At 44.0% G+C, this 22017-nt stretch overlaps 5 protein-coding genes across 6 annotated transcripts; 3 read left to right on the top strand and 2 right to left on the bottom strand.

The window, feature by feature from the left end:
- The first annotated feature begins 1988 nt into the window (after window positions 1-1988).
- On the top strand, window positions 1989-4996 carry LOC9659980 (serine/threonine-protein kinase tricorner). Its single transcript, XM_002990919.2, has 13 exons — window positions 1989-2255; window positions 2347-2521; window positions 2586-2669; window positions 2726-2967; window positions 3029-3263; window positions 3331-3410; window positions 3468-3552; window positions 3605-3736; window positions 3802-3915; window positions 3970-4017; window positions 4084-4168; window positions 4231-4284; window positions 4366-4996. The coding sequence occupies exons 1-13, from the start codon at window positions 2020-2022 to the stop codon at window positions 4614-4616; spliced, it is 1821 nt and encodes a 606-aa protein (XP_002990965.2). The 5' UTR covers window positions 1989-2019; the 3' UTR covers window positions 4617-4996.
- On the bottom strand, window positions 4806-6796 carry LOC112342636 (transcription factor TCP2-like). Of its 2 annotated transcripts, XM_024664734.1 has the most exons (3): window positions 6684-6796; window positions 5455-6619; window positions 5117-5410 (listed from the first exon to the last, which is right to left on the bottom strand). In XM_024664734.1, the coding sequence occupies exons 2-3, from the start codon at window positions 6506-6508 to the stop codon at window positions 5232-5234; spliced, it is 1233 nt and encodes a 410-aa protein (XP_024520502.1). In that variant the 5' UTR covers window positions 6509-6619; window positions 6684-6796; the 3' UTR covers window positions 5117-5231. The 2 variants fall into 2 exon arrangements, with proteins under 2 accessions (XP_024520501.1, XP_024520502.1); XM_024664733.1 differs by having other exon boundaries at window positions 4806-6619.
- Window positions 6797-8019: 1223 nt separating this feature from the next.
- On the bottom strand, window positions 8020-11378 carry LOC9660541 (serine/threonine-protein kinase tricorner). The gene is made up of 13 exons (XM_024664732.1): window positions 10932-11378; window positions 10623-10797; window positions 10469-10552; window positions 10175-10416; window positions 9888-10122; window positions 9750-9829; window positions 9620-9704; window positions 9435-9566; window positions 9254-9367; window positions 9144-9191; window positions 9023-9089; window positions 8888-8941; window positions 8020-8835 (listed from the first exon to the last, which is right to left on the bottom strand). Exons 1-13 carry the CDS (start codon window positions 11153-11155, stop codon window positions 8690-8692), a joined length of 1686 nt encoding a protein of 561 aa, XP_024520500.1. The 5' UTR covers window positions 11156-11378; the 3' UTR covers window positions 8020-8689.
- A 69-nt stretch (window positions 11379-11447) lies between these two features.
- Window positions 11448-12314, top strand: LOC9660540 (60S ribosomal protein L19-2). The gene is made up of 3 exons (XM_002990918.2): window positions 11448-11604; window positions 11661-11783; window positions 11862-12314. The coding sequence occupies exons 1-3, from the start codon at window positions 11493-11495 to the stop codon at window positions 12179-12181; spliced, it is 555 nt and encodes a 184-aa protein (XP_002990964.1). The 5' UTR covers window positions 11448-11492; the 3' UTR covers window positions 12182-12314.
- Window positions 12315-12329: 15 nt separating this feature from the next.
- LOC9659978 (tRNA pseudouridine synthase A) lies at window positions 12330-15437 on the top strand. The gene is made up of 10 exons (XM_024664735.1): window positions 12330-12372; window positions 12423-12531; window positions 12579-12763; window positions 12815-12960; window positions 13026-13117; window positions 13169-13347; window positions 13413-13482; window positions 13534-13581; window positions 13641-15250; window positions 15307-15437. The coding sequence occupies exons 1-9, from the start codon at window positions 12347-12349 to the stop codon at window positions 13857-13859; spliced, it is 1074 nt and encodes a 357-aa protein (XP_024520503.1). The 5' UTR covers window positions 12330-12346; the 3' UTR covers window positions 13860-15250; window positions 15307-15437.
- The last annotated feature ends 6580 nt before the right edge of the window (window positions 15438-22017 follow it).

Raw genomic sequence — 22017 nt, 5'->3', positions numbered from 1 at the left:
TCCAATTGCCTTGGGGATAATTCTTTAGTATCAATCTTGCTGCTGCCTCTCCAAATGCCTCATTCCGGGCTACGTTTAGTAGATTGCAAAGATACTCGCTCGGGAAACGCATGAGATATCGAAACACCTGAAACATACTTTTAGTATAAATTAATGAAATTTTAAGTTGTTAATAAACCTGAGCCCTCCACCACCTTCTTTCGTTGTTACCATTAACATCTTGCATGAAAATCCCATTGAGTTCCACAGATGGTTGGATTCTTTTCCAAGGCTCGCCCCACAACCTTCACAGCAGGAAAGAGGAAAACATTGAAGTAGCAACTTTAAAATACTACGAACCTTGGAACAAACCATCCATGATTATAATCAAAATCTATAAGAAGGCCTTGATCCCAAGATTCCTTTCGCGAAGAAAGCTCCAAAGCCCGGGCAATGCATTCACTCGAAGCCTCAGGAACGAAATAACAAGACAATCTTGTATGATCGAATCCTATAAGATCACAAACAAAATTCTCAACCTCAAGATGAAATGATATTATACCCAAACATCCCGAGTGATTTGCACCGTGATACGCCTTGGTCACCAAGACCCTCTTTTGCATGACAGCCATCGAGAACATAGCCGAGAGGTACACAAGCTCCGAGCCAACGCCGATGGAGTTGGGTGCTTTCTCGCTAAACCAGTCTGCCATGAGAAACCTTGCATTGCTGCAATCTTTGGGGTGTTGATTCAGCCACAAATCATGCTGGACAAGCCTTGTCAATGGGAGATTTTCCTCATCACCACCAAGAATCTAGGAAAAAGAAAGTTCCAAAGTTATATCATTTAAGAACAAATCAATAGATTTATATACCCAAGGAATATTGAGACTGGGAACTGTTTTGTTGATGTAGAACATTTGATCCATTATAATCTCCACCTCGCCGCTATCAAGGTTTGATCCCTGGGACAGGCTCCAAGGGGGCCATTTCCCATTCTCTCCACGACCATCCAACTTAGCATGCAATTGCCCAGACCTTTTGCAATCTTGGATGTGAGGAGCATAAGAGAGTGAATCGAGATCTAGATTGGTGCTCTTGTTCATCACTCCATGCAAGGTCTCGCTCCAAAGATCCACCTGAAATCTCACTCTTTCTTGATGCGTTTTGCTAAAGTTGACCGCCCCAGTGGAGAAATTGAGCACGCATCTATCACTTGGGTAGCCGATCCAAAGTAAAATCAGTAGAAACAATGAGACAATCCACAAGAACTTGCGCCGTAAAGATTTCTCCATGGGATTGAGAACACCTAAGTGTAAATATCGAGAAATATAATCCAAAGCGATTTCTTAACACCAAGAAAATTCCTAACACTTGGACCGATTGCCGCCGCTGGATCGCGCTGATCGACGGCAGCTCTACCACGTAAATGCTCCTTCATTGCCGGCGTCACGCGGTACGTGGGTGGCAGCACCGACGGCCGCGATGCTGCCACGCTGGTAGGCTCGTCCGTACGATCGCAAACCCGGTAAAACACCACGTATTCTTCGTTGCTTCTCTTTTGTTGGAGCGTCAAGGCCTCCCCTGGCGCGGCGTCCTAGAGCTAGGGTTTCTCGATTCTTTCCTTCCCCTTCGCCGGCGGTCGCTCGATCGGCACTGTAGCATTGGATTGCGCTCGCGGATTCCAGTGGCACGCATTCCGGGCAGTGATGTGTACGGGGGAACGCGTTTTGGAGCGCTGTGCGCGGTGGAGCTGAGGGCGATCGTGCCGGCATTCTAGCGTGTCGGTCTCGTCTTGGCGCCGCCCGATCTGTGGGAAATTTCGTTGTGCGGGAGGCAGGCTATGGCGGCAACGAATTGTCGGATTGCCGATACTGTGGCGATCCAGTAGGGGATTGCAAATGTATCGGCGTAGCTGCCGGGGAACGATCCCCATTGCTCTGGCGTTCTTGGGAGCGATCGATCTAGTCAAAGTAAGGCTAAATATCAGGGATTGGGAAGAACAGGTCTTCAGCTAGCCCAGGTGTCGATCGGGAAAGAATGGAAGGGGGTAAGGGATGGTTTAGCCGCTTCCATGCTCAGCCCAAGGTAGAGAAATCCAAGCCTTTAGTTTTGGGCAAGTATGGTAAAAATGGTGCCGCCGAGAGCATTCCAAAGCCGGCAGTGATGGAAGAGGCCCCATCGAATGTTACCAAGCAAAAGGTCGCGGCTGCCAAGCAATACATCGAGAACCACTACAAATCGCAATTGAAGAATCTCGAGGAACGTAAGGAGAGGTATGGTGGTGTTCGTGTGCTTGAAAAAAATTTCCTGTGTACTTTCTTCTGGGTTTTTCTATACCTTTTTCCTTTCCTTCTGATTGGTTAGGCGATGGGTGCTCGAAAGAAAGCTCCAGGATGCAAATGTTTCTCCCGAGGAGCAGAACCACCTAATCAAAGACTGGGAGAAGAAGGAGACGGAGTATATGAGGCTGCAGAGACGTAAGATGGGAGTGGACGACTTTGAGCTTTTGACGATAATTGGCAGAGGAGCTTTTGGAGAAGTAAGTGCATTGGCTTTTTCGCATGGATTGGTTTGTAAGTTAGTGTACAAATCTGTGAATGCAGGTCCGGCTCTGCAGAGAAAAATCAACAGGATATGTCTATGCCATGAAAAAACTCAAGAAATCGGAGATGCTGCGAAGGGGCCAGGTATGATCTTTGCTTTTTACCAACATATTCAAGTGCTTACGATTTTAATATTCCAGGTCGAGCATGTGAAGGCAGAGAGAAATCTCCTCGCTGAAGTCGACAGTAACTACATAGTTAAGCTGTACTGTTCTTTCCAAGACGACGAATACCTTTATCTGATCATGGAGTATCTTCCTGGCGGTGATATGATGACACTCTTGATGCGGAAGGATACGCTGACAGAGAACGAAGCGAAGTTTTACATTGCGGAAGCGGTTCTAGCTATTGAATCCATTCACAAGCACAAATACATTCACAGGTGTTACTTCAACTTCTATTGTCTTTTGATTGTGCTTTTACTGACACGATTCCGTCGGCAGGGATATCAAGCCTGACAATCTACTCCTCGATAAGAATGGCCATCTCAAGCTTTCTGACTTTGGTCTCTGCAAGCCGCTGGATTGCAGCAACTTTCCCATGCTACGGGAAAACGACCTTTCCACAGACAAGAATCAAAGAGATGGTTTGGACGTTAATAGGCGCACCTCTAGTCCCGCACCGAGACGTACTCAGCAGGAGCAACTTCAACACTGGCAAAGAAACAGACGCATGCTGGTAAGGAAATCCTAATACTCTTGTCCATATGGTGAAAGTTCTGACTTGTCGTGTGCCTGGATTCCAGGCATACTCAACTGTGGGAACTCCAGACTATATTGCACCTGAAGTTTTATTAAAAAAAGGATATGGCATGGAGTGTGATTGGTACTAAGTTCGTGCGCATTTTAAAATTCTTATAATACTTGTTTCTGGTTTGTTCAGGTGGTCGCTGGGAGCCATTTTGTATGAAATGCTAGTGGGATTCCCGCCATTCTATTCGGACGAGCCCATGTTCACCTGCAGAAAGGTAGATGATTTTGTAGAGTATGGAAGGATTTCTAATGGTCTTGTTGTCATAGATTGTAAACTGGAGAACGCACCTGAAATTTCCCGACGAGGCTAAGTTGTCTGTCGAGGCACGGGATTTGATGAGTCGTTTGCTTTGCGGTGTCGACCAACGACTTGGAACAAAAGGAACACACGAGATTAAGGTGCGTCTTCTTTTTCTGTTTCATAGGCGCGTAGGTTCCTTATAGCTGTCGGTGGTAAATTGCAGTCGCATTCCTGGTTCAAAGGCGTTGAGTGGGATAAGCTTTACGAAATGGAGGCCGCGTTCAAGCCCGAGGTTAACAATGAGCTGGACACACAAAACTTCGAAAAGTTTGAAGAGGTGAGCATCTCGAAGCTAGAGTTAAAACGTCTCACCTAAGTTTTTTTATTGTAGGCCATCGGCCAAACACAGTCGTCTTCCAAGGCTGGCCCATGGAGAAAGGTAAGTACTTCGCGTTGAATCATTCGGCAAAGCTACAAAGTGTTATTTACTTCCTCGATTCTTTAGATGCTTCCTTCCAAGGACGTCAACTTTGTTGGCTACACGTACAAGAACTTCGAGATCATCCAAGACTCGCAATTGCCCGGTGTTGGTACGTCGATGTCACCTCTTATCTCTTCCAGTTTCTTACTCCCTCGCATTTGCTCGACACAGCGGAGCTGCGGAAGAAAGGAAAGTCCAAAAGGCCATCAATCAAGACGCTTTTTGGTAAGCCCGTTTGAAGTACATAGAGACAAAGCGGCAACAACAAACGTACAAAGCTGACGAGGCCTCTGTTTGTGTTGCCAGAGGAGAGCCCTGGAGTGTATGCCGAGGATAGCAACACCAGCGCCACCGCCACCAACAGTAGCGGCGGTGGAAGCTTCATGTCCTTTGCCTCCACACAACCTCCATCATCGCCGCCGGACAAAGCCACATTGCTAGTAACAGGCAACAAGAATGTCTCATCACCCTCGAGGCTACGAATGTATCACCAGCAACCAGGAGGAGGAGTTACTGCGAATCACCACGCTCTTGCCTATGGACGTAATGCCAGGTAAATAAATTTCACCTCCTTCACCGAAAGAAAAAAGAAAAAAAAAAGAGACTGAAGCGAAGAAGAAAGAACCTAGAGAACGCAACGGTTGCGCCAGTTTTGTTGTTCGTTCTCCATTTTTCTTTTCCTTGTCTCTCCCTGGTTTCCTCGTTTCCTCCTTTCTCTTAGAGATCTCTTCGAAGGGAAGGCCGTACATAGAACCCCTCTTTCTTTCTTTTTTATTGCCTCCGTACACCTTGTCTCACTTTGTACATCTTTGTCTCTCTCCCCCAATCAATGACACGGTGAGCCTTTTTTTTTCTCTTCGCTTTTGTCCTGGAAGGACAAACTAGTGGAACTCTTTCTCTATTCTTTTTTTCGTTCTATTTTCTCGAGTTTTTATAATCTTCCTGTAAACAGGGGAAGCACATTTCCCCAGAAAAAACAGAACCAAGCGAATCGAAAAAAAAAGGAATCACTTATCTCTCGTTTTCCCCCATTTTTCTTGATTCAGTTCTCGGTTTGTGACTGCCGTCGTTGTTGTTGATCCATGTCGTCGTCATCGTCCAGGCCTTGAATCCGCGCTGGTACCAAACTATAAACTCGAGGAGACGAAGCCATGGCCGGCCTCGAGGAGAGGCTATAGTCCATGTCGACTTGTTTGCGTTGCCGGGAGGAGACGATGTCGGAGGTGAAAGCTGCCGAAGTAGTGAGACTGGAGAGCAAGCTGCCCCGACCATATGGAACTTGGAGTGGATTCATCACTCCCGGCGATGGCCACTGCTGGTTTACGAGAGAGGCGTGACTGCCGCTTGGAACCTGGACAAGAGGAGAGTTATGATGGTGAAAAGAATGGAGTGAACCTGTTCCTCCTCCCAGCTGTGATGTTGCGGCAGCCTCGGCGATCTCTTGCTGGAACGAGTGATGAAGCGGGCCTAGAGATGGAGCCGGGAGATAGAGCCCCTGCAGCGTGTTGAGGAACTGGTTCTGAAGGAGCTGATGATGCGACGAGCTCTGGATGAAGCTTTGCAGCGGGTTGGGGAGTGGCGACTGGAGAAGCTGCGTGAAGGACGAGCGCATTGGAGTGTTGATGATGTTGCTGCTGCTGCTGCTAGTGCTGTTGTTGTAGGTGTACGATGGCGTCGTGTCAAACACGGTGCTTTGATGAAGGAAAGAAGTAAGTTGTTCGTGGTGCTGATGTTGGTGATGTGATTCTTCCGTTGCGTGCGCGCTACTCGAGCTCGGCTTTCGTTCCCGTGCCTTCAACCTGGAATCTTCTCTCGAGTCGTGAGCATGGCGAAATTGTTCGAGCTTCCACGCATGACTGTCCTGCCGTGCTGCTAAAGCGGAAGACGATTGCTCTGGCTGGAAGTGATACGGATTGAAAGTTTCTCCAGCGGCGGCAGCGGTAGTGGAAGTGAAACCAGCTTGCGCTTGACTTGTGGATTGAGAATTCTCGTCTTTGGATGGGGTTATCGAGCTTGCACATCCAATTGAGAGCGGAGCCGGCGGGAGCTGGTTGAGCTCGTCGATAGCCGGCTTTGCTTTCTTGAGGAGCCACTCTATAGCCTTGCTGGGCTGATCATAGCCGAGCCTATCCTGGATGTCGTAGAACTGGATTGCCGTAGAGACGGACAGCCTCACTCGCCTGTCCCTCGGGCCTCTAGCTGTATTGACTTTACTGTGCCGATCCTTTCCACCAGACTTGGTTGTCCGTGCTTTCGTCGTTTGACTTGGCGATGTTCTTGTCGATCGGATTCGCAGTGACGATGTGTTGGCTGTTTTCAATTTCTCGGCTTCTTCTTCTCCTCCTCCCTGTCCTCCTCCTTGGGGTTTCCTCGTCTTGCTGCTCTCAGATTCGTGTGCCTTTGATGAAGATTCAACTGTACGTTCCAGTTGTCTCCGTTCATCACTCATGTCTAGACATGGCGATCCCCTCCCTCACCAGCTGAGCCGCGGCAGCACGCTTGACATCTGGTTTTCTGGGAATATAGTTGACACATTCCTCTCGTCTTTCGGAATTTTCCGCTGCACAATTGTAAAGGGATTAAAAATCGTTCTCGCAGAAAAAGATACACCTATATAAACTCACAACTGGAGCAGTCTTGCAGGTTGGGCCGTCCCGTAAGAGAAAACTCTATAGCGAGAAAGCATCATATATGCTTGCAACTTGCAAGGAACTGGATCGGCTAAATTGGAGTCGAGAAGAACGTCTTGATCTGCCTATCACATTTAGAGAAAAGAAACGTCCTGGCACCAGAGGAATTTAAAACATACACAAGCTTCGAATCAAGTCAGTCCTTCTGTAGTTTCAACAGCAAGCCATCGCCACTAATGGCGAGTGCGGGGACCATGAAACCAAGATGTCCTTTTTTCCATCTCTCCTTCTATCGACTACACTGTTTCACGTCCCATTCAGACACGATGGGAGGGGAGGAAATATACCATCTTTTTTTCAGAAATGAGGAGCTAGACAAAAGAACCAAACGGTGCGAAGCGAGAGCTTAAAGGATAGAAGAAAGGAACCAGTTCCAGCCAGCCGGCCAGACAGAAGCCCAGTCCAACTAGAACAAACTACTTTTCCTTGGCTCTGGAAAAGGTATGGTTAGAGAGAGCAACCAAGTTGGCTCTCACTCAGGCAGCAATAAAGAGAGAAGTGCAAGGCGAGAATTATGATCCGTGCGAATCGCTAGCAAGGATGATTGGACTACTGGGGGCGCTAGTGTACCGCAAAGAGGTGATCAGGATCATCAGCTTAGAAGTTAGAATATTTCCTTGCAGGCAGCATAAGTCACATAGCTATGTGAAAACTGGCAGCACAGAGAGAGGGCTATGCCAGAGCGCACCAGATCCATCAGACAAACAGGAACAGACCGATCGAAGCTATGGCTTTTTACAAGAAAGATGCCAAATTATCGTCGTACTGCATGCGCGACCTGTGATGTAAAAGGGAGGAGAGAGAGGTTAAGGCTTAAGGCTTCCAGGGGCGTGCAAACAAAGAAATCTCTTAAATGCGATGCGATCAGACGCGATGGAGAGGCGATCAGAGGCGATCAGAGACGACAAGGGCAGGAAATCAGGCTTGCAGCAGCGCGGCAGCGCGGCAGCTTGAAAAATCGGCCAAAAGAGCTATTTACCACATGGCGCCGACAAAGAATCGATGGCGACATCGCGGCAGCTGCTGCACCAGCGCCTCGCCCGCCCCTGATTCGCTCCATCGCGCCATCACCGATCGCTCGCTCGCTAGGGTTCTTGACAACGCTCTTTTTTAATGAAGAGTGTTTTGGCGCTGAATGCGAGGGCAACACCGCCCGATGCCCGCCACGTGTGAACGGCATATTCGGCATCGTTTTGAATTTGAATTTGAATCTTCGCGCCATCCACACCGTCTTTGGCTTGACAGTTTTAGAAATCCCAAGAGGAAGATAAGAGAGAAAAAAATATCATACTACAATGAATCTCGTCACACCATGACGCCAGCTCTTCTCCACAGAGTCTGTCCGAAAAGCCGTGCTTGTTGGTCGCGAAAGAAAAGTGGTAGCAGCCAAAAAAAGTAGGATCATCGCGGCAGCACGCAGCAGTAGCAGCAGCTGTCCAAATTGACCCCACTGTCCTCTTTGATCTTCTAGTTCTTGATTGATTGATCGATGATGGATCTCGTTGTTGCCGCTGCTACACAAAACTTTACGCTTCCCTGTCCAGTGCTCCAGATCCAGTGCTCCGCCACTGACGTCTCTGTGAGCTTCCACAGTTTATACAAAGCTGGAAGTCTTTTCCTTCTTCTTGTGGATCGCTGCGGTAATTGTGCCAACCAAAGGCTTTATTGGTGCCGCTGACGGATTGAGTGGTGGAAGACGAAGACGGTACCGCGCACTGCATAGCCCAAGGCCCGAACTGCCATTCTAGCTATAGCTAGCTACTACTTTTTATGTCACTTCTTCCCTTTCCCTTTGCTGCCTGGCGAGCTATAACTTGAGAGGAAAAGATCCCCCCTTCCTGTTCTCTTTCTCTCTTGTCCCTGTTTTTTACCTTCTTCCTATAGATCCTCACCTGACTACCGTACCTATGGATCCCAGTAAACGAAAGGGCTTTATACAGCTATCTTGTGTCGTTACTAAATGAAAACGTCGGGGCCTGTTGACAGGGTAAGGGAGGATTTGACGGAACAACGCTGGTTTCCATGGTTGACACCTCCATTTCAGTTGGAGCACTGTCGCTAATCTCGTCTGACGAGTTGTTTTTCTCTGTAACAAAAGCGTTGAAGAAGACATGTTTATATAGAAACCGTCACGTTACCAAATATTGAGACAATGGACGGCCTCGAAGGACTTTGGCTTCTCTTCCTTAGCTCTGCAGGAAAAAAGAAAGAAAAGAAAAACAAGAATGAGCTACATCGCTAGAGCAAGGACGTAGGGTGTCTAGAAAACTTACCAACAGGAGAGTTCTTAGCTTTGAAAAGATCAATGTTCTTGTATGTATACCCGACAAAATTGACATCCTGCAGTATAGAGCGTCAGCTAGAAAGCCATACACGGAAATCAAGCAGACAAACCTTGCGCCACTGTCCTGACTTCGAGGGAAGATCACCTTGAGTTCCAGCCTAGAAGTACATAATGTTTGCCAAGTCAGCCTTGAGATAATAAATGCTTTCAATTACTTAACCTCTTCGAACTTCTGAAAGTTTTGCGTGTCAAGTTCCCCATTTACTTCTGGCTTAAAAGCTGCTTCGACCTCATAAAGATGATCCCAGTCGATTCCTCTAAAGAACGGGTGTGCCTGGATTGAAATTGACATGTTTAAAAACATTCACAAGGTTTTGGAAAAAGTAGAGGTAAGTAATTGCCTTGATTTCGTTTGTGTCTCTTGACCCCAGCCTATGCTCAACGTCACACAGCAACCTACAAATAAGATCCTTGGCTTCTGGAGATAATCTCGCTTCTTGAGGAAACTTCAGGTGTGTTCTCCAGTTCACTATCTGCGGAAAAGGAAAGGATACAACGTTACCGAAACGAGTAAAGCAAATATTACCTTACGACAGGTATTCATGGGCTCATCTGAATAAAATGGAGGGTAACCAACTAGCATCTCAAACATGATTGCTCCTAATGACCACCTGAAGGAAACTTGATAGCAACTAAATGAACGAAGTTGTTCTTACCAGTCGCAATCCATGCCGTATCCCTTCTTAAGCAACACTTCCGGAGCAATGTAATCGGGTGTACCAACCGTTGAAAAGGCCTACAACGTGACTGAGCTCTGTATTGTTCTTACGGAAGAAAAATAGATTGTAAATTACCAGCATACGTCTGTTCTTCTGCCAGTGTAACAGTTGTTCTTGCTGACTCCGCCAAGAACTACCGGTTGATGGGCTTACAAGGCGCTCATCTATGTCCATCGGTTCTCGTGGCTCATCCTCCTCATTTTCGTGCAAAGTTGAGAGCGTGTTACAATCGAGAGGCTTGCAAAGACCAAAATCTGAAAGCTTCATGTGCCCGTTCTTATCAAGTAGTAGATTGTCGGGCTTAATGTCCCTGCAGACAACAAAATCAGCGAACTTCAAGAGCTGGCGAATAAAAAACACACCTGTGAATGTAATTATGTTTGTGAATGGACTCGATTGCCAAAACGCTCTGCGCAACATAGAAGCGAGCTTCGTCCTCCGTTAGCGTGTCCTTGCGCATAAGAAGCGTCATCATATCACCACCCGGTAGATACTCCATGATGAGGTAAAGGTACTCGGCATCTTGAAACGAGTAGTGCAGCTTCACTATGCAGTGAGTATCAACTTCCGCGAGCAAATTCCTTTCAGCTCTCACATGTTCCACCTGTAAACGATCGTTAGAGTTACGTAGAGCAGGGACACGGAAAACAAATTACCTGTCCTCTACTAAGCATCTCGGACTTCTTAAGCTTCTTCATGGCATAAATCTCGCCGTTTTCTTTGTGTCGACACAGTCTCACCTGAACAGACAAGACTTGAGTCAGTGAGTAACAGCCAGAGGATATAACTGAAGCCAAGCCCAAAACATACCTCCCCAAACGCTCCTCTCCCTATAATAGTTAGCAACTCAAAATCATCGACGCCCATTTTATGTCTCTGGCGTCGCATGTACTCTGTCTCCTTACGTTCAAGGTCTTTGATAAGTGTATGCTGTTCCTCTTCCGAAACATCGGCATTTGCCAGGTTTCTCTCGAGCAACGAACGCCTAACGAAAAAAAAAAAAAAAAACAAACAATCAAACAATCAATTCACGGCGATTGAGCTCGCAGACCCAGCAAGCAAAGCTTTGATTTTGAAACGAGAACTAGATTAAAAAATTAAAAAGCAGCGAGATGGTACCTTTCTCTTCGTTCTTGCAAACTCTTGGCCTTGGCCCTGTAGTGATTCTCAATGTACTGCTTGGCCGCAGCAACCTTTTGCCTGGTGACGCTGGATGCATTATTGTCGTCCCCGGCCATGGAATCCCCCAGTGGCACAGATCCGGCTGCCCTAATTCCACTCGCTGCTACCACAGTGTTGTACGCATTAAGCTGTGTGCCATTCCAGCGCTGATTCTCATCCATTTCTCGCTGCCGCAATGACAGATCCAACACCAAGAGCAGCACCAGCAATAGCAGCAGGGCAGCAGCAGCAAAGCTGCTGGAGATTTCCTCGCGATTCACCCCGCGGCGGCAGCTTCCATCCCTTGCGCCTTACCCTAAACCCTAACTAGCTCTCTCCAAATGCGCTGCGATTTTGAACAGGGGAATGCTCGTCGTCGGTCAGGTTTGCTCCATACATTAGCTTTTGGGTCACGTGGTCATAAATTGACAACCGTCGTACAAGGGGGGAATCTAGCGCATAAAGAATGTATGGTTTAGGGTTTGCGTAGTTTAGGGCCGAGTAGGGTTCTCCGCAGCGATGGTGGCGCTCACTCTCCAGAAGCGCCTGGCGGCTGCGGTCCTCAAGTGCGGCAAGAACAAGGTGTGGCTCGATCCCAATGAAGTGAACGAGATCTCCATGGCGAATTCCAGTAAGAACAAGTGAAAGATGGGTGTTCTCTCGTGTTTGATCGTTACGCTCAATCAGGGCAGAACATCCGGAAGCTCGTCAAGGATGGCTTGGTGATAAAAAAGCCCCAGAAAATCCACTCTCGCGCGCGCGCCCGCCGCGAGCTCGAGGCCAAGAGGAAGGGTCGCCACTCGGGCAAAGGTATGCTAAGTTCTTCCTCGTTTTTGCTCGATTTCCCTCGATTGATCGCTCTGGTTTTGCTGGTTTTGCTCCGATCAGGTAAGAGGCACGGCACTCGCGAAGCTCGGCTTCCATCCAAGATCGTCTGGCTGCGAAGAATGCGAGTTCTTCGTCGTCTCCTTCGCAAGTACCGCGACGCGAAGAAGATCGACAAGCATATGTACCACAGCATGTACATGAAGGTGAAGGGCAATGTTTTCAAGAACAAGCGCGTGCTCATGGAGAACATCCACAAATTCAAGGCCGAGAAGGCCCGTGAGAAGACCCTGACGGATCAATTCGAGGCCAGGCGCGCCAAGAACAAGGCCACCCGCGAGAGGAAAATCGCTCGCCGGGAAGAACGCTTGGCCCAAAAGTAATTTGCCTGTATACAAGAGCAAAAGAGTCCTCGTCAGCTGCCACGTCTGGTCTTTTTGCTGACGTAATCGCCTTGTCATCTGCCACGTATGCTCGTTCTGACGAGAGTGACAAATAGAATATTTTGCACATGCATCTTTCTTTAAAGAACCCTAATTCCTAGAGCTATGGCGGAGCGACGATGGTCTGCGAGGTAAGCGCGCTATCTGCGTCGGGCTGGAATGAGAATTTCTGTCGCTCCAGGGATTGCCACGAGTTCTTTGAGCAGCGGCCGTGGGATTCCGTGCTCAAGTTCTATCAGCTCGTTGTGAATGGCCAGATCGGGCTTCGCGATCTGAGGATCGAGCACAATGTGAGCATTTTTTTCTGGATCTTGATAGATTTAAGAGGGATTTCCAGGAGAAATTTGAAGATCGCTGCTTGGAAACCAAGCAGCAAGAAGAGGATAAGTCGCTTCCCATAGTCGATCGTTCCAAAGAGAGAGGAGGAAGGTGGGAAAGGAGGACATTTAAGATTGTTCTTTCTTACAGCGGCACAGCTTTCGCAGGATGGCAAAAGCAACCGGGTTTCCTGACTGTCCAAAGGTGGAATTTTTCGTTTTCCCACTGCTTGCTTGCTTAAGGAGAGATTTCCAGTGTTCTTGAGAAGCAACTTGGGAGGTTTGTCGATGGAAAGAGAGCAAGTAATCTGGAGAAACAGGGAAAGATCAAAGAAGCTCTAGTTTCAGTCGCGGGGAGGACTGACAAAGGTGTTCACGCTTGTGGACAAGTTTGCTCCTTCTGTAAGGTAATTCACTCCAGTCCGCCAGAGTTTTCTAAGTTGTTCTCTCCCAAATCCTGTTTGTAGATACATGGATGAGAGAATGCAAAGAGGAAGACGTGAAATCTGCTGTCAACTCCGCCATGCCAACAATCCTGCGAGCAGTGTCAGCGTCCGAGGTGAGTTCTATCTTGAAGAGCTGTGTTTGCTAAATGAGAAATGTTATGCAGGTAGACCGCGACTTCCATCCCATTTTTTCTGCAAAGTGGAGACGCTACATTTACATTTTTCCGCTTCGCAGCAGGGACGAGATTGATGTTTCTAAAGTGGCAACGCTGTTGCGAGCTCTCGAAGGCCACAGCTTGTCATACGCAATCTTCGCTCGCGACACAAAGATCGCCAGAAGCAGGTAACCTTGGAAACAAAAGCTTCGAGAGCTCTGCTAAGAAAGGAAATTATTGTTTTGTCTAACAGCGGGCCTGCTACGGTGTGCACACTCTACCACGCTCGAGCTGCTCTCGCCAAGCTGCCATTTCCCAACGAGGTTTGCTCGTGTTTTGCTCGAAAAAACTGGTTTTGATGATGCTTTCTCCAGGAAAATGTCATGGTTGTGGAGCTCGTCGCGGACAGGTTTCTAAGAAAGGTTTGTCTCGAGGAATTTTTTTTTCCATCGCTTCCATTCTAACGTAGCTTGTTTGATAGATGGTGCGAGTTTTAGTGTCCACGGCGATCAAGGAAGCCTTTGCCGGGGCAAACGACGACGCCTTGGTAGCTCTCATGGAAGAAACGGACAGGCGAGCGTCGGCTCCTCCAGCGCCTGCCCATGGCCTCTGTCTAGCAGAGGTTGGATATGGCAATTCACAAGCGCGCGATTGCCTGCTACGACATTGTCAGCACATCGTCAAGAACACAAAAGTGTGATTTTTATAAAGCTCGCCATTCCGTTTAGGGCAACTGAAAGGGAAGGAGAAGAAGCATAAAAATTGGGATTTTCTCTCTGGATCAGGGCAGAATGGAGCGGCTACCGCGAGATCTCTTGCTCCGGATCTTGACGATCTGGGGAGGCTCCGATGCGTTTGTAGATCCTGCCATAGCGCCATTGCTTCACAGGAATTTGCCCAGCAATGGAAGGGAAGAGACCAGGTCTGTTGTGTCTTGCGCACCAGCCAAAAGGACGGCTTCCACACAGAAGTGTGGTACCCGGGCAGTGGCGCGAGAAGATCTACCGGATTGAATCTAGGGCCTCGTGGGTGTCTCTCGATGGGAGTTTCTTCTTCACACGGCCTGGTTTGTGGATTGCTAGCAGAAGAGGCGCGTGCGCCTGACACAGCATGGAACTTTGTGGTGGGGAATCCATTGACAAACAAATGGACGAGGCTGCCTCCAATCGATATCCCTTCTCGTCCGCTCGACCCCATCGAAAGGATAGATCTCGAGGTTGATCCGTCCAAAGGTTCCTACAAGCTGGCGATCACCTACAGTGAAGTTGGCAGTGACTACGAAGTGATCTACCAGGCGCGCCAGTATGATTCAGAGTCGCGGGTTTGGAAGTCGGCAGTGCCCTTTATTGGCGAGCTCGACGGCGCAAATACCAAGATCGATGGCTCCGTGCTTGGACGCGCCGGACTCCATTACCCGCCATACTTTCTCATGGCCTACAATCCCGATTCCATGGCCTGGTCTTGTCACAAGCACTTCGTTGGTGAGCCAACTCTCAACAATGGTTACATCTACAAGGAGTATGCCGACGACACTGCCCATTGTGGAGTTTGGAGGTGGAAAGACAGGATTTTCTTCGTCACGCATTCTTGTGGGTGTGTGGTTATCTGGGAGCTGGACTGTCGAGAAGGAAAAGCGAAGCTTTTGTCAAGCAAGCGGTATGAGGACCTGTATGGCAAGAATTGGAAGCCGAGAAAGACGTTGCTATACCCCTCGACGCTGCTTGTTGGGAGCACAATCATGGTTTTCACAGAGTTGTGTGAGTCCTCGTACGGTTATGCTCCGGTTGCATACAACCTCGAGGATTCAACATGGCACTCGTCGGCTCACTACGATCACACGTCCTTGACAACTGTGGACATTGAAGCCAGTTGCGCATTCATTCCCAGCTTCATCATCGAGCCATAGAGGATGGCAAGACGGTCTTGCGAAAGGTGAGTATTTATATAATTGTGGTCTTGGATTTGATCAAAGGCAGATGGCAAAAGCAACCTTTTGTTTACTGGCTGCCCAAATCTTTTCCTTCTTCACTGTTTGCATATCTGGAGAATTTGGGATAACAGGGAAGAAGGTACATGGACGCGAGGGCCGAGGTAAGTTTGTGATCTCACTGGAAAACCACCAAACTAAACTTGAAAGGCTTTTGCAGTGCGCGACTTCCAAACTGTCACGCTCAAGCTATGCACTTGCAAAGCTGGTGTACAAGAATACGAAAGTAATCACTGATTGTTTGCAGTATAATTGTGCAACTTAAATTAATAAGCTTTACGAATTTATCCATTTCGAAAAAAGTCTTCTAGAGCTTTGGCCTGGATCGAGCGGGTGCTCCGCCAGCGTAAACTTGTGGAAGCTGCATATGAAAAACCCGCGTTTTTGCTTCTGATTCTTCTATTGTATATATGCGTGTATATTTCTCTTCCAAAAGATTTTGGATGATCAAGCAGCCGCAGCCATTGTCACTTTGGTTCTCAAATTTTGTCTCTTATAGTAATTGTAAACTCCCGACGAAGAATACTTGGGCTTGCTGTTCTTGCGCTCTTGCTTCTCGTCATTCGTGATCTGCTGGTCCCGGCAATCCAAGCTGCAAAACGCTTGAATCCCCCTGAAAATTTGGAAAACTTTGAGTGTTCATGGTCTTTTTTTCCAAGGTTTGAGCTATGGGAGATTTACCTGTACATGTAGATATCTCTGCCATAGACTATTTCTCTCTTGCACAGGCAGCAAAACCGGAGTACTTTATTTCTTCTCTCACTCAAGGCATCATCCAACTTCTTACTGAAGCTAGAAGTGAATTGGGGGGCTTATGTAGCTTACAGTGGCCATTGAAGCATGAACTGCTTGCTTGCGCACTGGATGCTCTCCCACATCCCACTCGCTCCTTACTCAAGTGAGCTCCTATGATAAACTTATTTAGGATATAATAGTTAGTAGGCAATATTAGACTCTTTTGCATTTCTGTTTATAAGAATGGGGCTAATTGGAAAGCATTTTCTGTATTGTTCTAGCTGCCTTAATACATGAATGATGGACTCCAAAATATAATAATCTTGAATCCTATATTATGATCATAAATTTTCATGTAAAGAACAATTCCTCTTGGTATTACTACACAAATGTAATTCATATTTTACATCATAATTTTTTAAAAAACTATTACAAGTAATGTAATCATTTATATATAAAAAAAAATTTAAGTATGTCATTGGTTGTTTAAAATTTAATATCGAAATATTTAAATTTATATTATAAGGTTTTTCTTTAGTAACATATATCATTCAACTCCTAGGCAGGGATTGATGGGGCATGAGAAACCTGGGGAACTTAAACCTTAAAGATATATAGAATATACTTTTAGAAATTCCTTTTAAAAGAATATATAAGAATATTGAGAATATCACATTATTTTAATCTTTTTTATGAAAGAGTGGCTTTAGTTTCTGTAGACAAGTTTAGGGTTTAGGTCTACTTGTTTTTTCTAAGTCCCAAAAGAACTCGAATTCTGCTAGTCCACAGATACAAGTTAGGGTTTTCATGTGTCTCCTTGGCTCCTCCTCAACTCAACAACAACACTCCAAGCTTAGACCTCTTCAATGGCACCTAAGGCTACCAGTGACTATGCAACTAGCACCTTAGGTCAGAGTAGGGGCTAGGGTCAAGAGCATCCATCATCCTTAGTGTCCTCCAGACTTGGGATTATTGCTTAGCATAGGAAGTGAATCAAAGTAGTTGTTTGTGTGAGTCTAGCATAACATTTAATGCTTATTTGTATTTTAACGAGTTCTAGTGCATCACCTTACCCTGAGCCCAGGTTTGCAATCTTAAGATAAAAGTGTGGAATGCATCTATGTTAACCATATCTGTGACAAAGATCCTTTTGGCCATAAATGCATTCATATATTCTTAAATGGTTCTTGTTTGCTTCAACTTACTTAACTCATCCTTTAGATGTAAAGTAGCATTTGAGGGCATCTCTATCCTTCGGTAAAATTGAGAAGAAGTTCCCATACCAAATTGTAAGTTACAATTTTTTTTTTCCAATTTGTTAATTTATATTGTCTATTTAACTATCTTTGCTTTGGATTTAGCTAAATCCCCTTGCCAAGATTCCTGTCTATCACGCCAACTTCGGCTTAGTCTTATTTAAGTTTAGCTACTTACTACATAGGTAATATAGTGTTAGCCAACTTTTTATAAATTCCTAAAAAATCCTAAGCCTTGAGTGCATTTTTTCGTTTGGGACACTAAGGGGAAACACTATGGTTTAATGGCTCAATATAAATACCTTAACTCTACACCTCCGTCCCAAAGGGAAGGCTCAAGCTCCTAGGAAGGGGCAAGAATCAATAAGCTTAATAGTACTCGAATGGGGCATTATTCCATTTGAGTCAAGAGCATTACAGTTAGTTTCCTTTCTAGAAGTGGAAGTTGCTCTTGACCATTTCTTTGAGGAGTTTATTTGACACTTCTCAAGCCTATACTCACTCCAAGGTTCTTAACCCTTAATCTTAACCTTAACTCAGCTTAGAAGCACTATTGAAAAATTCTTTCAAAACTAAGTCCTTAGCCTCACTATCCCTATTATAATACTCCTTGGAAGTAGCCCCCCTAGGATGAGCACTTCAGGTTTTGACCCCATGACTTATATTAATACTCTAACTTGGTCTCAGACTTAGTCTCAGAGTCGGTCTTAAACTTAGTTTTAAACTTGATCTCATCCAATGGACTTTTTATCATTCCAATCATGATTTTTAGCTTACAACACTTTGGTAAATTGATTCCTTACTTAACTTTTTTCTTATTTCTCAGCCTAAGCCATCTTCTTATGTTCTTAGTGTTTCCTTTTCCTCTCACGTTAATCAATTGTGACTCTTGTGATTCTTATTATTAGTCAAGTGTTAATTTGAGTGTCTTTTGTCCTCTTTATATTAATCTAGATATTGAGTATATGCATGAAATTAAGAATTTTACTTTTGTTTCATTGGCAAAGTCTTTGATCAATTCTAATAATGAGTATTCCTTTGTTCCAAGGATTGAGTCGTTAGTTTTGGGTTAAGTGTATGTCCCTATTTATGAGTGTTATTGAGAGCCTTTGTTTTACCATTGTTGTTAAAAAGTTTATGTGTTCTCTTGAGAGTGTGGATGTTTTTATTAATTTTCCTATCTTAAATGTTGAGTTTTGTATTGAGAAGGTTAGCGCTATGAATCATTTGCTTATATTGTGGTGGCCAAATTATTTGGGGCTTATGGTCGCAACACTTCCAGTAAGTCATTTGAATGTTTGTGCCTTTTTCAACGTGTAGTTAACTCGCTTTTGAACCATATTGTGTGAGCTTACGCTATAATAGGAAATCCCTTATTTCTCCAACTTTGAGCATATGTCTTTTTTATTTCACCATTTTTCAATTGATAATTGTTAAAAATTCCTCTTCTAATACTTCTTATCCATTTTTTCTTTTTCCATAATATTTCTTCCTCAATTTTTCTTGTTTTTCCTCTTTTCCCTAATGTTTCAAACTTATTTTCTTCAGAAGATAGGGTAAAGGGGACAAATAGGAGTTTGGCTTTAATAATAGAATAAGGATGAATGGATACAATAATGGATTGAGGATAAGTGATATGGATTGTGAAGTGAGGAAGAGCATAGTGAATTCAAACAGAACATCAAACCCTAATATAGTGAGGTTAAACAAATGTGATAGTGGAGTGTAACTAAACATAAATGACAAAGTGAAGACGAACATAGTAAATCCAAATAAAGCTAATGTTTAAGAACTCTTTGTACTTTAAGAAGAGGATAAGGAGAATGTAGATGATGAATAGAGTAAGTTAGACCTCTTATATATATATATATTGTTGAACAAGGATAAAAGTCATGAGTTCGAGTTAACATGGTTTTAGATGTTGACTAAAGGGAAGATGTAAAGGCAAATTTTGCTTATAGTTGTGAATTTAAGTTGATAGTGGTCTTGAAGGATCATCAGTGAGTAGACTTAAATGTAGGATATATCATTTATTGCAATTTTGTTTCATGGATTATAATGGTTCTTGAAGTCCCTTGTTTTGAACTATTTCATAGACTATAATGGTTCTTGAAGTCCCTTGCTTTGAACTGTTTCATGGACTATAATGGTTCTTGAAGTCCCTTGCTTTAGTTCAAAATTATGGCTTTGAGGTTAATTTGAGCATTTGGTAGTTAATTCATGGGGATTTTGTAATTGATTAACATTTGTGCCATGGCTTTGGGTTTTGTTTTAGTTATGGTTTTCAGCAACTATGTTGGTGGTTCCATGGAAGTTTAAAATTCTTATGGTAATTTATAATTGCCCAATATAAACTTCAAATAATCCACTTAACTTATCATCATCACTTTTTTCATCTTCTAGATGGTGGTTTATAATACATATACATATACATATATATTACTTTGCCTAGGTAATATGCTAATTATAGTTAGACTATCTATTCGGGATTGAATCTAATCCATCAAATCTTGTATATAGTAAATCCTATATCCCTCTAGTACTCATAGTAGTAATTTTAAAATATTGAGCTTGTGTATGAGCTTGTTGTCTAACATGCTCTAACATGCTTATACTATATACATATATATACATATACATATACACATATATACACATATATACACACACACACACATATATATAGAAAATGAATGCTAGTAAGTTTGATGTAAAATTTAAATTCTGAATTATTATAATATTAATTATTTTATTTAGTATTTACTTTCACAACCTTTTTGTTTTTCAATATTATAGAGAGTACATGATCACCCCAAAAGAAAATAAAGGAAAAAAGAATGCTTACAATACATATTGGTTGCTCAAATGATGGGGAATAATGTTTCTTGTGTCTCGATCATCTTTGAGAGTTTTAAACGAAAGGGATGCAAACTTGTTTGGACTGGAGGAAGGCCCTATGATATTTTTCTTCTAGAGGAAGGCCCTACAACACTCAGGCAAGCATGCCCTCGAGATGAACCTGATAGCTTCATTCATCGATTTTTAGGTCTTCCCTATTCACTAGAAACCAGCATAACTCACAAAACAATTCCTTTCTTTCTAAACTTTGGTTCAATGTCAAAGTTTCCACTATAAGTTCTCACGTCTCCTACCTTGGATGTTTAAGAGTCCTCATCAATTGCATTCTTACGTCATAAAAGGAGCAAATTGTCCACACAAAGACCTCCATGTAGTCTTATTTTTCTAGACTGCTTGCCCCTTTCCATCAACCAATCGTCTTTCTAAGGAGTGGAGAAACAAAAAGGAAAACTCACACTTTTGAATGGTAAAAAAAAAAGGACTATATTGTATGCTCGGCTTGTTCTAATGAAAACTTTGTTTAAACTGCACCTGCTATGTCTTGTCAACCCAAGGTCCAAAGGGCCACTAGCATGCTAATTGATTACACTTTTATATAAGTTGAAACAACAAAACAAAAATAAAATGCATTGTGAGTTATTTCCGTGACATTCGGCTGGGTAACAAGAAGAAATAACAATTATTTGATTCTCAAAAAATCCATAAAGCGTTGTCTAAGCCTTTAGCCCAAATCAAATAGATTCTCAACTAAATTACAAAAAATAATATTCAAGTTATGTCAAACACAAAACCAAAAGGAACAAATACTTCATTTGAAATGCTTGAAACGCCAAAACTTTATACTCCATGAGATCGATTGTGCTCAAAGTGTATGGGCCCCTGGTGCAAATGTTCATATACAGGTGTTAACGAGACGAAGATATTCATCTTGCTAAAATTCTGTTTCTCTTGTTCTATCATCACATTCATCATGTACACATTTCTAAGCACTGCAATACGTTCAAAGGTTAGAATGATTACCTGGCAGCCAACAAGGCATCCAAAATGAAGATCAGCAATAATAGATTGTTGCTACTTGCATTTCAAACAACATTTTATATCGACTTCTTTAGTTAATATGGAGATATATATACCAGTTTGCGTGTTTTCCTTGCTGGGCAGAACGAGCTGTTAGAAAGTCACAAAGCTGGATTTGTCCCTAGGGGAGAATCACCTATTGCATCTTTACAATCTTTTTGTTCATCTGTAAGCTTGAAAGAGAATTTAAAATAACGATCCAGTAAGTTCTTCACTTGTGTACCTTTGGGGTGATCTTTCAAGAAATATGCCAAGCCACTAGTCATACCAGCACAACATAGAGGAAAGAAAGGTCAAAGATAATTCATTTTTCTTACTTTTCAAAAGACAATAGCCTCTGTGCGACTATTTTGAACAGCAAATTGTTCACTAGCCTTCCCATGTGCATTGAAATAACTCTGTAGCCAATTACTTAGGCACAAAGCCAAACTAGCAAACACAACATTCTTTTTAATGATGGTTGCAAGCAGAAGAGAAAAGAAAGGTCATAAATAGTCAAGTCACCTTGATAATGTAATCATCAGATTGTCCAATAAACTGCAAATATCAAGAAACACCGAAGCCCATAGAGCCTAGCAAAAAAATGAAAACAAAAATTAAGTGCTTAAATTCAAGAAAGTTTTAAAAGTTTGTTTGAATTGCATCTGCTTTGTCTTTGTCAACCCAAGTTCTAGACTTAGACTCCAGTTTTGTCTAGAAGACAAAACATAAAGGTTGAAAAAAACTCAAACACACCTTTCACCCTGGGCAATCTTAATTTTGAGCTGATTTGTATTCCTCTCCTTTGTCCAACCGAGCTCTGTAACATCAGCTGCACTAGCCGAACGATTAAACTATGAATGATGTGCATGTCCTGAGCACATATAAACCAGCATAAAAGAATAATAAACGGCTTACTGTCATCTCTAAAGGGGCTTGTCAGCGTCCTTAAATGGTTCAACTGC

The sequence above is a fragment of the Selaginella moellendorffii genome, unplaced genomic scaffold (genome assembly GCF_000143415.4).
Source record: "Selaginella moellendorffii unplaced genomic scaffold, v1.0 SELMOscaffold_113, whole genome shotgun sequence".
Taxonomy (NCBI): Eukaryota; Viridiplantae; Streptophyta; class Lycopodiopsida; order Selaginellales; family Selaginellaceae; genus Selaginella; species Selaginella moellendorffii.
The sequence above is the reverse complement of the archived record's forward strand: the minus strand, read 5'-3'. Positions and strand labels throughout refer to the sequence as shown.

Bases quoted from the DNA above. Each gene is read 5' to 3' on its own strand.
- LOC9660541 (XM_024664732.1), bottom strand. From the start codon at position 11,155: ATGGATGAGAATCAGCGCTGGAATGGCACACAGCTTAATGCGTACAAC. The intron at 10,553-10,622 runs GTATGTTTTGGG...TTGTCTGTTCAG, and splicing joins GGAGAGGAGCGTTTGGGGAG to GTGAGACTGTGTCGACACAA. The intron at 10,123-10,174 runs GTGTGTTTTTTA...TGTTGTCTGCAG, and splicing joins AAACATAATTACATTCACAG to GGACATTAAGCCCGACAATC.
- LOC9659978 (XM_024664735.1), top strand. From the start codon at position 12,347: ATGGCGGAGCGACGATGGTCTGCGAG. The intron at 12,532-12,578 runs GTGAGCATTTTT...AGGGATTTCCAG, and splicing joins ATCTGAGGATCGAGCACAAT to GAGAAATTTGAAGATCGCTG. The intron at 12,961-13,025 runs GTAAGGTAATTC...TCCTGTTTGTAG, and splicing joins TGGACAAGTTTGCTCCTTCT to ATACATGGATGAGAGAATGC.
- LOC9659980 (XM_002990919.2), top strand. From the start codon at position 2,020: ATGGAAGGGGGTAAGGGATGGTTTAGCCGCTTCCATGCTCAGCCCAAG. The intron at 3,411-3,467 runs GTACTAAGTTCG...TGGTTTGTTCAG, and splicing joins TATGGCATGGAGTGTGATTG to GTGGTCGCTGGGAGCCATTT. The intron at 4,285-4,365 runs GTAAGCCCGTTT...TTGTGTTGCCAG, and splicing joins ATCAATCAAGACGCTTTTTG to AGGAGAGCCCTGGAGTGTAT.
- LOC112342636 (XM_024664733.1), bottom strand. From the start codon at position 6,508: ATGAGTGATGAACGGAGACAACTGGAACGTACAGTTGAATCTTCATCA.
- LOC9660540 (XM_002990918.2), top strand. From the start codon at position 11,493: ATGGTGGCGCTCACTCTCCAGAAGCGCCTGGCGGCTGCGGTCCTCAAG. The intron at 11,605-11,660 runs GTAAGAACAAGT...ACGCTCAATCAG, and splicing joins GATCTCCATGGCGAATTCCA to GGCAGAACATCCGGAAGCTC. The intron at 11,784-11,861 runs GTATGCTAAGTT...TGCTCCGATCAG, and splicing joins GGGTCGCCACTCGGGCAAAG to GTAAGAGGCACGGCACTCGC.